Source organism: Chiloscyllium punctatum, chromosome 22, assembly GCF_047496795.1.
Source record: "Chiloscyllium punctatum isolate Juve2018m chromosome 22, sChiPun1.3, whole genome shotgun sequence".
NCBI lineage: Eukaryota > Metazoa > Chordata > Chondrichthyes > Orectolobiformes > Hemiscylliidae > Chiloscyllium > Chiloscyllium punctatum.
In genome coordinates, this window is record NC_092760.1 from 12687966 (window position 1) to 12702969 (window position 15004).

Below are 15004 nucleotides of genomic sequence, written 5' to 3' on the forward strand. Positions count from 1 at the left end.
TTAGATTTCCAGCATCCACAGTATTTTGCTCTCTCTTGCTATCTGGTTGTATATGGAAATGAGGGCAAGAAAGAATTAAACATCAAACATGAGCCACACAATTTCTTTTGCATTATTTTGCCACATTTGCCTGGCTGCTAAAGACAGTTGTTAGGCCACTTTTCGAATTCTGCACAAAATTCTGGTCTCCCTACTATGGGAAAGATGTTGTTAAACTTGAAAGGGTTCAGAAAAGATTTACAAGGATGTTGCCGGACTGGAGTTTTTGAGCTATAGGGAGAGGTTGAATGGACTGGGGATTTTTTCCCTGGAGAGACAGAGGCTGAGGGGTGACTTGATAGAGGTTTACAAAATCATGAAGGGCAAAGTCTTTTGCCAAGGAGTCCAAAATGATAGGTTTAAGGTGAGAAGGGAAAGACTTAAAATGGACCTGAGGGGCAACATTTTCACGCATGGAACGAGTTGCTAGAGGAAGTGGGAGAGGCAGGTCAAATTACATCATTTTTAAAAGGCATCTGGATTAGTAGATGAATAGGAAGGATTTAGAAGGCTATGGGCCAAATGCTGACAAATGGGACTATATCTGGTTGGCATGGACAAGCTGGACTGATGGGTCTGCTTCTATGATGTATGACTCTGACTCTATGATTATTGAGTAAATTAGCAGGGCAATAAAATTGTCAACCATAAAGATCAATACAGTGACACATTCGCACTGTCGCTGAACTGCAGTGCGTCTTATTAAGTTTCAAGGAAGCGTACTGAATTACAGTTAATAGAAGAATCATGCATTACATTTTGAGGGACATTGAGAATCTGGGGCTCAGATCGAGTGAGCATATGCAATTATAAAACAAATTTCAAGGTCCAGATAATGCTCTCAAATAGTATAGAACAGCTTATCTTGACAGTTTGCAGAGGAGTAATCCAATTTTCAATCCAGAAATAGAGACGTAAATTTTAAACTTATTGCTATAGAGCAGTGTGTGATGTGTTATACAGATGCGTTCTTTGCTCAGAAACTATGTAGACATACAGTAATGTGCATCCAGCAAATGAAGAAAGTCGAAGGAAAAAAGCTCACAAGGTAGTTTAAATTACTATGATATTGCTTCTTTTATGACTCATTATCCAAGATAAGATACATAAATAAGCCTGCATAATTAATACCTCAAATTTGCTGACTTATTAACCTTATGAAATTTGGCAACTTACATCTAAAGAGCTGGGGCTGGATGCAGACTGTGCTGGAACACCAAAACTGAGCAAACTTTCTGTTTTTTCGAAATCTGGGGAGGCAGGATGACTTGGAGGGGAGGAAGGTGCCAGAGTCCCTATACCCAGCACACTAGTGTACTTAGGAGGGCGACCTACATACAAGAAAAAAAAACACAAAATATATACACACATACCTTTAACCACTGATCCTCATTGGCTGCCATTGAGGAAAGAGGAGGAGGAGGAGCATTAATAAACAGTTGTAAGTTAATCAAAACAAGGAACAAGCAAAAATACATAATTGGCATGTAATTAAAAAGGGAAGAATGACAGAAAATTTGTCAGCACTAATTTGTTGGACAAATGCAACTTGGCTTAATATATAGAAAAGATACATCTAGTCAAGATTATAAACAATAATACTGGTCATTGTATTACATGGTGAACTATAATAATTAATAACCTCACAGCTCAAATTTCCGAAGCTACTATTTGCGGGTTAACTACCTAGCAATCAATAAACAAACTATAACAAATCAACCCCCTGAATGACTTATCTCAATTTAACACAAAGCAAAATTGTTTCAAAGATATTACAGTGAGGTCATTTTAAATCAAATTCCCAAGCAGTTGTTTGGTAAACAGGAATAGTTGTTCAAATCCCAATTTTAACAGACAACTTATATTTCAGAAAATAGTTACATTTGCCAATTAAAATAGCATGAGATACTAAATATTAAAATGATTTTTTTTCATTGAAGCGTTCTAAACACCCATTACAAATATAAAATCCAAGATTATATCCAGGAAAATTATATCCACAGATTTCATTACTCAAATGTGCAAAATATTTGTTAACATCCAATACAGAGCCCAGTGAAGCATATGCCACTTCTTAAGCTAGCGTGAGCGAAGCATTCTTTTGCAAAGTCCATCAGTAATATACTGTTTACTTCTTTCAAGACCTGAATTTGAAACACTTCCTGGCCAGGCCTTCAAGATTGGTGCAAGAAATTGAAAAACAATACTCTCACGGCAAATTTCACAGAACTTGAAGGTTGCTTTGCAAAAGAGTCTGGCATTTGTGATGATCTAAAAGAATTCCCAAATGTCAGAATAGCAGCAATTATTCTTCTGGGGCCATTTTAAATCAAAGAAAAAAGCACTTCACAGAGTAATAAAAATTACTACATAACCAGGATCTATTTGGCTAAGCTCTGAGAGAACTCAGACTCCAATCCAAAACAGTGTGAAACACACTGATGCATTTTATAATCCTAAAAGACTTTAAAGGATCTGCTAGCTGTCTTAAGCAAAATGGAGGTTGAATGTTCATAGTGTAAGAAGGTTGATGTATATGCTATATTTTCTAAATTACTCCACAAAAAAGGTTACTGTATTGAGACCATTAGAATTGATGTACCTTCATTTCATATTTCAGAGGATTTTGACTAAAATAATCCCCAATCACTTCTACCAGCACTTATTTCAGAAGCCCAAATCTCTCATGCATAAAAATCTTTTTAGAAGTGCAGTCTACACTGCATCTCATACTGATGAAAATTAACACTTCTAAGTTACTACAATAAATTTCACGCAGAGGGAATACCAAGTCAGCAACAACAAAAACAAAACCCTATTGATGATCACTTTTATAGAATAAATAATGGTCGTGGGAAGTTAAACTGCTAGGATTGAAAGATGCAGTTAGAGTTGAAGATAGACTATTCAGCAAGGCAAAGAATGGGGACATTTGAATGCAATTGATCTTTTGCACTAAATCATAAGGGCATCAGTAACATTTACATTCTATATTCTCATCTACATCACTGCCTAATTGGTCAGGGGAGAGGGAGAGGGAGAGGATATAAAACTAAATGGAAGCGAATACTTCAATGAAGACAACTGCATCCACTATCAGCCCTTCACTGTCGAATGAGTAGATATATTAGTCCTTCGTTCTACTTCTACAGCCAACACAAATGTCAGACAAAGGAGAAATGAAAATAACGTACTTTGCCTTATGGTAACCTGTCAACTAAGTATCAATAAACATGATGAGTTTGAATGCCGTGGGAAAACACATTTCTTTTTTGATTAACAGGTTACAATTTAAGCAATGGGAAGGTGGGGAGGGAGGTGGTGGGATTGAGACACTGGTAAGGAAAATAAAAGGTAGAAAATAAAACTTTGTAGAATTAAATTTGAAAAGTTCAATTGAAACCATCGTGGAATTTTTATTCCTATGAGTTAGGGATAGAGGCTGACCTTATTGATGCAAAAACAAGCGCAGGTATTAGCTTTCATTTTTAATTCATTTTAGAACATGTGCATTGCTGGCTGACCAGCATTTATTGCCCGTCCCTCGCTGACCTTGAACTGCGTGGCTTGCTACGCTTTTTCAGAGGACACCTGAGAGTCAACTGCATTGCTGTAGATCTGGATTCACATGTAGGCCAGACCAGGTGAAGATAGCAGATTTCCCTTCCCGTGAGTCAGATGGGTTTTTCTGACAATCAGCAATCAGTTCTTAATTCCAGTTTTTAAAAAAAACTGAATTCAAATTCCATTATCGCCCACGGCAGGATTTGAACTTGGGACTCCAGAATATTAGCTGAGTTTCTGGATAATACCACTAGGCTATTGCATCCCCTATCTTGTTTAATGATGGAATAGGCTTGTGCAGTCTATTCCTGTTCTACTCCTTATGTTCTCAAAACAAGCATTACTATTATGCTTTATGCATTTATATTTCCTAGCGGGGTAGGTTTTTAAAAAATTATTAGTTTTGTGTGGGTATATAAATGTTACTCTTGTTCCTAGATTCCCATCTTGAATGACAGCAGGATTCTCAGTTCAAAGAGTTTAGGCCAGTGATGAAAGGAAGTCAAATCATATATTAAGAATATCCATTCTCAATGGCAAAAACTCAATATTAAAACAAGCACTAACATTTCAAGTACGTAGTAGTATATCTAAAAATTACAGCTTTAACAACTGCGTGACTTCACTTCACATGAATTTTCACACTGACTTGATAAATCAAATTATCAAAAGGAATGCATGGGAATGCATTCAAAATTTTTTTTTATAATGATGTGCCTTGGAATTAATTAGGGAAATGCTAATATAAATATCCCTATTGAAGAAAAGATGTAATCTCATAATACAAAATCCTCTCGGGGAACAGTGAAAACAGCAGGTTACAATCACATCTCATTCCAGAATGATAGATACAGGCTAAAGCTAGAGTATTAAACTCAAATAGCTCTAATTATTATGTTAAAAAGGACGAGTTGACCAAGATAACTGATGAAATTAGATGAAAAAACTTTGTCAGCAAATAAGTAATGGCAAACATTTAAAGAAACATGCCATAATTCTTCATGATTGCTGAAATTGAGATTGGAAACTCCAAGAAAATAATGATCCCTATGTGACTAATTAAAAAGGGTAAGGATACCATTTAATTAAAAGAAAATTCATACTATTACCCAAGTAGCATAGTATGTGAATATGGAATGATGCTAAACAAGTTTCCAGTGCCTGTCTTCAGCGCAAAAGACAAAACGCATACCAGAAATAGAAAGAAAGTGAGGAACACAAAAATAATTTTACACAATAATTACCAGTAAAGAAAAATTGTGGAAAAATTAATGGAATCAAAAGCTAACTAATCCTCTAGACTGATGGCATATATTCCAGGTTTGCAAAAGAGATAGCTGCAGAAATGATGGATGCACTGGTTGCAATTGTCCTAAATTCCATAGATTTTGGAATTTTCCCAATGGATTGGAAGGTTGTAATTTTAATAACACTAGTAAACAAATTAGGGAAACAATAAATGCGACAGGCCAGTTAGTCAAAACAAAAATCAAGAAAATGTCAAAATCCATTTTTAACTAAGTTGCAAGAAAACACTTTGGCGCAAATTTGGTTTTATGAATGGGAAATGGTGTAGAAATATCTATAGTTTTTTTGAGATAGAATCTATCATGGTAGTTAAAGAGGATTTACTAGATGTGGAATAGTTGGATTTTCAAGAGATTTTATAAGCTGCCACATAAAATGGATAAGATAAATATTTATGGAGTTGGGGAAATATAGCCACATGGTTGAACTGGTTGAACAAGAGACGAGACAGTAGCAAAAAACCAGGCAATTTTCAGATTGATGGGGTATTACTCAATGGGTACCACATTAACAAATTCAAGTGATATTCAGGTAAGATAGGTAAGTGGAGTTGAAGTTGAAGATCAGACCAAAAATTTAACTAAAGGCGGAGCAGGCATACTTCATATTCAATGTCTTGCATACATAAGGGGCCAAAGGAGTAAGTAAGCCTTTTGATTTTCCTTTTTTTTTTGAAAAACACGGAATATGTGTGGTGTGATGGTGGTGGTGGTGAGTGCGCCTGCTGAATTGATTCATTTTGATTGAAATGGTTAATTTTCTTGATATCACTGTGATTGTGATATTCAAGAAATAGGGTCATACAGATGTACAGCATGGAAACAGACCTTCTGTCCAAATTGTCCACACTGACCAGATATCCTAAATTAACCTAGTCCCATTTGCCAGCAATTGACCCATATTCTTCTAAACCCTTCCTATACGCTTGCAGATGCCTTTTAAATGTTGTAATTGTACCTGTCCCATTTCCTCTGGCAGCTCATTCCATACATGCACTACCCTTTTTGTGAAAACAGTTGCCCCTTAGGTCCCTTTTAAATCTTTCCCTCTCACTCTAAACTTATGCCCTCTAGTGCTGGACTCCCCGACCCCAAGGAAATGACCTTGTCTATTTATCTTATCCATGCCCCTCATGATTTTATAAACCTCTATAAGGTTATCCTTCAGCCTCTGATGCTCCAGGGAAAACAGCCCCAGCCTATTCAGCCTCTCCCTATAGCTAAAACCATCCAACTCTGGCAACATCCTTGTAAATCTTTTCTGAACCCTTTTAAGTTTCACAACATCCTTCCAATAGGAGGGAGACCAGAATTACACACAATATTCCACATGTGGCCTAGCCAATGCCCTGTACAGCTACAACATGACCTCCCAACTCCTACACTCAGTGCTCTGACCAATGATGGAAAGCATTCTTCACTATCCTATCTACCCGAGCCTCTACTTTCAAGCAACTATGAAACTGTACTCTAAGGTCTCTTTGTTCAGCAACATTACCCAGGACCTTACCATTAAGTGTACAAGTCCTGCTAAGAATTGCCTTTCCAAAATGCAGCACCTCACATTTATCTAAACAGAGGACACAGCTTAAAGTTACGGGGTAGACCATTTAGGACAGAGATGAGGGGAAACTTCTTCACTCAAAGAGTGGTGGGTGTGTGAAATGCTCTACCCCAGAGGGCAGTGGAGGCCCAGTCTCTGGATTCATTTAAGAAAGAGTTAGATAGAGCTCTCAAGGATTGTGGAATCAAGGGTTATGGAGATAAGGAAGAAACAGGATACTGATTAAAGGATGATCATCCATGATCATATTGAATGGTGGTGCAGGCTCGAAGGACAGAATGGCCACCTATTGCCTATTGTCTAAATTAAACTCCACCTGCCACTCCTCTGCCCATTGGCCCACCTGATCAAGATGGTCGAGTCCTATGTTCAAGTGATGCAATCATGAAAAATATTATGCTAATATCATACAGCTTACCTTTAACATTTTAAAATATCCCAAGCCTCTTACCAATCCACATGCAACACCCAATCACATAAGGGAATATTGAGACAGATGACCAAAAGCAGAGTCAAGGAGGTCAACTTTAAGGAGCATCTTAGAGGAGGGGCGTGAGGTAGAGAAGCACAGAGGTGTAACGAAGTGTTTATGGCCCAGGAGAAGTGCAGTGGTCTTAGAGGGGAGAAGGGAATGACTGATGTAGAGTGGTATTAAGGTATTAAATATATTAAAATTGTGACTTGTGGCATTAGAACTGGAATATTTGGAAGAGGGCTCAAATTCTTCTAAATTCTGATCAAATCCAAGTTCCCTTTTGGATCATACATAATCATGAACAAACTGAGTATTTTATACCTAGAAATCTCAGGGATAAGTTGCAGTCAAATTGCAATCGCTCTTATAAATGAATCTTTACCCATCATGGAATTCGTTGTTGCAAGTACTTGGTAATAATTATAAACTTAGTGTTTACATAATTGTTTAATTAACCATAAATTGATATATTAATCTATAAGGTAGGAGATTGAGTCATACGGAGGAGGGGAATTCATTTTTTCGAAACTGTCGTCAAAATCTTGAAAGAAGATGATACAGAAGCTGAAAGTAATAATGCACAAGGTGGCCTTTTACATGATGCATTGTACTTGAGATTTCTCAAAGTGGTAAACAGTGAGCACAAGTTCACATCATGCCATGCTAGCCTATTAACGTGTGCACTTTAAAATAACATGATGACATTCTTTAAATTAATATACAAAATAAACATCACCATCGAAAGTAGAGCAAATGCTGGTGCTGATTGCAGGGCCAAGATAGAGAGTGGCTATAACAACTCTTTAGTGGACAAACAGGAAAACATATTCGAAAAAGTGTTTTTCAATAAAATTTGTTTGAAATATTTTGAGATCTGATGAAACATAAGATTCAACAGATTGTTAAGCTGATTCATGTTTGGTCTATTATGAAACATAAAAACCAGCTTAATTTCTCAACACCAACCAACAGCTATATCTTCCATCGCCTATTACTACTAATAGAAATGAGAATAAACTGACTGAAGTCAATAATTGAACGTTCAATTTTTTTAAAAATCAGAGGTTATTTATGACTTTTTACCTCTTCTCCTTGTCCCAGGTTGCACAGGGCTGTTCAAATAAGTTACTGCAGACTTTTTGCGCTGTTGTACAAATAAAAACAAAAACAATTTTGAGCAAACAACAAAATTAGTAATTTCATGATTTGTGCTTCACATCACCATTGAATTACCATGATATGACCATCTCTTCCTACTACTGATCTCGTCACAATCTGTACTTGGTTCGGTCTCATTCTGGAATTAGTCACAAAGCAAACCTCAAAGACAACATTTCATGTAGCCAATAGAAAACATATCAATAATACTGAACTCAATTACACCCTCCTTCCCTTCAAAATACAAATAGAACTGGAAACTTTCTAACAGGAAGGAATGCAATCATAAGGATTCAAAAACTTCATACAGAATACTGTTACTGTACTGTAAGATTCAGCAAGTGAGCTGTTCTTATACATGCATTATCAGTAGATTTAAAATTTTCATTATTGGAACATTATTGGAAGTTATTATATATTCCAAATTTAGCTCGCAGTGGTTTGTGACCATTTAATTGTCAGCAGAAGTTTTGGAGGAGCTTGCTTTCATGTTCCAGCTAATTGCTGTATGGTTCAAAGTGTTAGCTCAGTCTATGGTAAAGTACCTATTCAAGTTTCCAAGAATCGTAATCAGACATGACACTAAACTTACTGGCAGTGGCTCAAACTTAAAAAGACAATGGCTCTCCCCATTCTTCCTCATAGCATCAAGGCTTGAATAAATTACTAATACCACTGGAACCATATCAACACTGTCTTAGAAGGATCTTGGTTACCAAACAGGGGGGATTGAAATAACAAAAATACCCTTAAAGACACAAACTTGCCAAGATAATCTCAGCTGGGATGGATGGATTTGTTGGCAGAATCCATGACTCAAAACTGTTCAAACAGGTGCTCCCCTTAGAGCTACTCCAAGGAGCCAATTCACACACAGATCAATGGAAATGATTTAAAGACAATTTCAAAGTCAGGAGTATCTATTCCATTAATTTCAGCTGCAGCACAAGCAGATGCCTCAAATTGGAGCAAAATAGCTCGGTATAATCAAAAGTGGTGTTAAAACCCTCCAATTAACATTAGTAACCACCAAGAGAAATGGAGAGAGGGGATCTGCTCAAACCAACATGGTAGAAAAGCCAATAAAGCTGGGGTTTTGGAAGTCATCTTGAGATGAAAAGTGAAAAATTTACATTTGTACTTTGATTTCAAATTGGAGGCAGATGAATATGGGTCAGTGCTGTGAAGGTTTTGTTTAGAAGGCCAGAAAGCCAATTTGGAACAGTGGCCTAAATATACCAGTTCCAAAAAAGTACATGACTGGGAAAACTCTGCAATGTAAGCAGATACAACATTAATACTCTTGACTTTATGATAGGCAGAATTAAGGCATTTAACTTAGATTTAACTTCAAAACAGAATGTTCTGAGGTTTAGTTTCAAAGAACAGAGTTCATTTCAAAGTAGAACAGTTTCTCCTACCAGGAAAATCAAATCAGTTCTGGTTAATTGGTCACCTCAATATGAATGGTTTCAAGTCTATGGATTTTTTTTCAAGCCAGTAAAGGGTGAATAGAAAACTTCAAAATGGAAACACCCAAACAATTTTGACCATGAGAATTGACAGATATTCATGCAAGCTGACTTAGAAAAGAATCATAACATTTTCCACCACAGTTCAAGAAAGTTTTAATATAAACGGAGATGACAGTAATATTTATCTAATTGAGATTCTGGATTGGTGGGTGGTGTTGGGGGAAAAAAGTTGAAACTTTATCCTGATGTGTTAAGCACAATATTAAGCACCTGCAAAAATTAAAAAAAGAAAATCTATCAGACCACATCTCAGTTTGGGATCTGACTTGTTCAGTATTAGCATCAACTAGGATCATAACAATGGACAACATTGACATCTTAACAACAAAATAGCTGTCTGCAAGAAATACTTGCCCATAACACAATGGATTGACAATAGACCCGAGCCTTTGTCGTCATCTTATATGTTGTTTTCCTATCTTTATTTTCATCATCACTAAACTTAGCTAGAATGCAGGGAGTCTCTTCATCCAATAATATTTCTGAACTTTCAGAAGGCATTTGATAAGATTATAACTACTTAATAATATTTAATACTCTACTTAATAAGAAATGAAGGCAAGGTGTTTGAGGTAATATCTTAGCATGGTAGAGGACAGGCTAACCAAGGAAAGACAGAGTTGGGATTATAGGGGTATAGTCAGGATGGCAACCTATAACTACTGGAGTGCCATGGGATCAGTGCTAGGGACAGAATTAATTACAAGATGTATTAATGACTTAGATGAGGGAAGTGTTTGTACTATCAGCAAGTTTGCGGACGACAAAATTATGTGGGAGGGGAAGTGCTGAGGATGACACAGTCTGCGGATAGAAGTAGTTTAAGTTAGCAGATGGAATATAATTTGGGGAAATATGACATTATGCACTTTGACAGCTGGAATAGAGGAACTGAATATCATTCTAATGGAGAAAGCAGAAAGCTACAGCACATTGTGTGTAAATCACAAAATCTAGCATATAAAATTCAGCAGATAATACAGAGAGCAAATGGAATGTTGGTCTTTATTTCAATGGGCAATGGAAAATAAAAATGGTGTACGCTTGCTGAAAATATACAATGTACTAGTTACACCACAGATGGAATACTGTGAACAATTTATCTGCAGAAAGATCAGTGCAGTAACATAAGTAGACTTCTATTTAATTCGTCACCTGCAAGATTCTCTTCAGAGTTGCCACTGCCCAATTTCTAAAAATAGACTTCTTAAAAGGATACTGCAAAGTTCACTTAATGCCCCCAGTGGAAGAATGTCTCACACTGAATGGACATCTCCAATGCAAAGTGATGTCACTTGGCTAAAATAAATTACCCAAGCCGCTTTCCAAAAAATCAATGAACCAAGTGGCCATTGTTCTAAATTGTGCAGTTTACCTTGATACTTACTGGTATGTAGTGTCACTTGGAATAATCAGAAGCTCTATTTAGAAGATTATAATCAGCTGATTTAGTGATAGACCTTGGCAAAAGTGAGTCTGCAAACCTATGGTTAAGCTAGCTAGGGTATATAGCAGGGCAAGGGCAAGTGCTGCCAAAGAACAGGCTCTAGTGAAGTTCCCTGCACCTAAAACTAATCAAGAAATTGAGATCTTTGGGGATATGTGATTTATCCTGGAAATCCATACCAAACCTCAGCAGTGGAATGGCTCCATCAACAGATTTACTACAAAACAAAGTCAAAGTCAAGGCAGTGTGATTGGGGGAATGTCAAGCAGCTGAGAGGCAGAAAAGAATGATCAATGAACCAGTGTTGGCTGCTCATAATGTCACGAAACCCTTCTCAGTAGCGATCAATGTTAGCAATTTGGTAGGTGCAGTTGTTACAAAAAAAATGAGATGAACATCGAGAAACCAGTCAAATACCTACTTAATAAGCTAAATCTCCATCGAAAGAACACTCTACAGTAGAAAGTAAAACCCTCCAATTGTTACTGATTCTTAAATATTTTGATGTATATGTCTGTAACAGCTGCAGGGAAATGCTGGCATATTAAAAAAACATACTTGATGGAAATTTATATGACCTGTAGTTCTAAATTAGATACAACTGTTGATAACTGGATAAAATGGACAAATTTGTTGTAGTCAGTGGAGTTGTAGGACTGAAGAAAGGGACAGTGTATTACTCCAATGTCAGATAGAAAATTTTATCTTAAAATTCTCTTCTACAAGACAGACATACCCCAGCTTCTTCAATGTATCCAAATAACTGAACTACCCCAGTCCTGGAACAATTCTCTTTGATTCTTTCTAAACCCTAAAACTTCCACTTCATTCGAAAGTGCAGTACACTATTTTGAGGACTAAATGTGTTTGCATTTTCACTATCTCTATTATGGTGTTAGTCTCATTATTCCAGTAAAATTGAACAAGCCTACAATGTTAGAAGAAATCTTTTCATCTGCTAATAATTAAAATATGAACTCCCCGAAAAGCAACTGATGTAACATTAATCAATTGTTAAAAAGCTAGATAGATTGAATAATTTAATTGGCTAAGGATGGAACCAAAAGGTTTGAGAGATGAATATAATGTGGGATGATTCATCACAGGGCAACAAAGGCTTGAAATTGATAGCCAATTTGAGAGTGGTAGATAATCAGATTTCATTTCAATTGGAGAAAAGGATTAAAAGAATCAAGTGTTATTCAAATATCTTTGAGAATAAGGGTCGTATATGACTATTTAATCTAATAAAATTAAGCATTCCGAAGTCATGGGGAACTCAAAACGTTTAACTAATTCTCTCTCCACAGTTGCCTGCCAGACCTGTAGAGTTTCTCCAACAGTTCTTGTTTTTACTTCAGATACCAGCATCTGCCATTTTTGCTTTTATTATTACATTTTGAACTTTCTTTTAGATTAAATTTGTAGGATAGAGTTTATGCATCTCACTGACTGCACATGTTATAGTGGCTAAGAAAAGATTTTTTAAAAACATGAGAAATTAATGAGGTTAGAGGCTGACAAATTCCCAAGGAAGTGGCCCAAGAATTATTGGATACAATGGTAGATATCTTCCAAAATGTTATACTCTCTGGAGCAGTTCCTACAAATTAATTGGTAGCAAATGTAACCCCATTATTTAAAATAAAAGGAGAAAAAACACCGAGAATTACAGACCAGTTAGCCCAACATCACTTTTGGGAAGAACACTGAAGCCTGTTGCAAAATATGATAACATTTGAAAACACTAAAAGCATTAACAGAATTAGACAGTCAGCATGATGAAAGGAAATAAGACTCAACTAATCTAGAGTTTTTTGGAAGGTGTAATGAGTGCAATAAATAAGGGAGAATTACAAGAGGATTGGAGTTCAGAAATAGAGGAATCTTATTGTAGTTTTCACAGAGTCTTTGTAAGGCCGCACTTGAAGTATTGTGTGCAATATGGCCTCACTACCCAACAAAGGATATACACATCATTGAGAGATTGTAGTAATGGTCCACTAGTCTGGTATGGGGATGGTAGGACTGTCCCATGAGAAGAGATTGCTCCAACCAGGTTTGCACTCACTAGAGTTTAAAATAATGGAAGGGGATAAAATTGAAATGTATAAAATTCTAATGGGACTGACAAGATAAAGGATATTTTCCCTGGTTGGTAAAATCTAGCACAAGGGGTCTCAGTTTCAAGATATGCAATAGGCCAACCTGTGGAATTTGTAACCATAGAAGGCTGTGGAGGCTGGGTCTGAGTATGCTCAAGAAACAGTGTGACAATTTTTTAGATGTTAAAAGACATCAAGAAATGGATGGAAAGGATGAATGTGATCTTTAGAGGATCAGCCATGATCATGTAGAAAGGTAGAGCAGATTCAAATAATCTATTCCTAGTCTTTATGTATTAAAAAAAGCTCACTACCTCCTTCTGAAGATCAGTTAGGGATGAATGTTATGATCTCAGCTGATGGTAGTACCAGACAAGTCACATCCCAAATAGAAGCCAGAGGTTTGACAAATCATATTTTCATCTGCTCTGGTTGAAAGCAATGGTCTCTCACTGAAATGCTGCAGATTTTGCTTTAACAATACAAAAGAAGCACACGAATTGAAGATAGTCATATAGCATGGAAACTGTCCCTTCAGTCCAACTTGTCCATGCTGACCAGTTATCATAAACTAATCAAGACCCATTTGCCTGCATTTGGCCCATATCTTTCTAAATCTTTCTTATTCATGTACCTTCCAAATGTCTTATAAATGTTGCAATTATACCTGCCTCTACCACTTCCTCTGGAAAGTGATTCCATACGACCCTGTGTGGAAAACATTGTCCTCAGATCTCTTTTAAATCTTTCCTGTCTCACCTTAAACATATGCCCTCTAGTTTTGGACTTACCTATCCTTGCCTATTCACCTTATCTATGATCCTCATGATTTTATAAACCTCTCTTACTCCTCTGTCTCCAATGCACCAGGGAAAAAAAAAGTCCCAGTCCCTCCTTATAACGTTAACTTTCCAATCCTGGGCATGATCCTTGTAAATCTTTTCTGTACCCTTTCTAGTTTAAGAACATCCCTTCTATAGCAAAGTGACAAGAATTGAACAAGTATGCTAAAAGGGGCCTCATCAATGTTTTATACAGCTGCATCACGTTGTCCCAATGCCTATATTCAATCGACTGACCAATGAAGGTAGGCAGGCCAAACGCCTACTTCATCACTCTGTCTACCTGCAATGCCACTTTCAAGGAACAAACCTGTACCCCTAGATCCTTTTATTCAACAGCACACCCAAAGTCCCTGCCATGAACTGTGTAAGTCCTGTCCTTGCTGTTCCAACCAAATTGCAACATCTCGCATTCATCTAAATTAAACTCCATCAGCCACTTCTCAGCCCACTAGCCCATCTGATCAAGATCTCATTGTACTCTTTGACAGCCTTCTTCACTTTCCACTGTATCACCAATCTTGGCATCATCTGCAAACTTACTAACCATAAGTGGGCGGCACGGTGGCACAGTGGTTAGCACTGTTGCCTCACAGCGTCAGAGACCTGGGTTCAATTCCCACCTCAGGCGACTGACTGTGTGGAGTTTGCACATTCTCCCCATGTCTGCGTGGGTTTCCTCCGGGTGCTCCGGTTTCCTCCCACAATCCAAAAATTGTGTAGGTTAGGCGAATTGGCCATGCTAAATCGCCCGTAGTGTTAGGTGAAGGGGTAAATGTAGGGGAATGGGTCTGGGTGGGTTACGCTTCAGCAGGTCGGTGAGGACTTGTTGGGCCGAAGGGCCTGTTTCTACACTGTAATTAATCTAATCTAATCATACCTCCTAAATTCTCATCCAAATCGTTGATGTAAATGACAAACAGTGGACTCAACACCGATCAGAGGGGCACACCTTTGATCAAAGGCCT

At 37.2% G+C, this 15004-nt stretch overlaps 1 protein-coding gene across 6 annotated transcripts in view; it reads right to left on the bottom strand.

The window, feature by feature from the left end:
- phf21aa (PHD finger protein 21Aa) overlaps nt 1–15004 on the bottom strand; it is a 336953-nt gene that overhangs the window by 31321 nt on the left and 290628 nt on the right. For 5 of the 6 annotated variants that reach the window (XM_072591807.1, XM_072591806.1, XM_072591809.1 and 2 more), the window contains 2 exons: nt 8033–8093; nt 1216–1370 (listed from right to left, as the gene is read on the bottom strand). In XM_072591807.1, coding sequence (XP_072447908.1) covers nt 1216–1370; nt 8033–8093 — 216 coding nt within the window. Of the gene's footprint in view, nt 1–1215; nt 1371–1412; nt 1436–8032; nt 8094–15004 lie in introns of all 6 variants that reach the window. The other variant, XM_072591808.1, reaches the window with a different exon arrangement.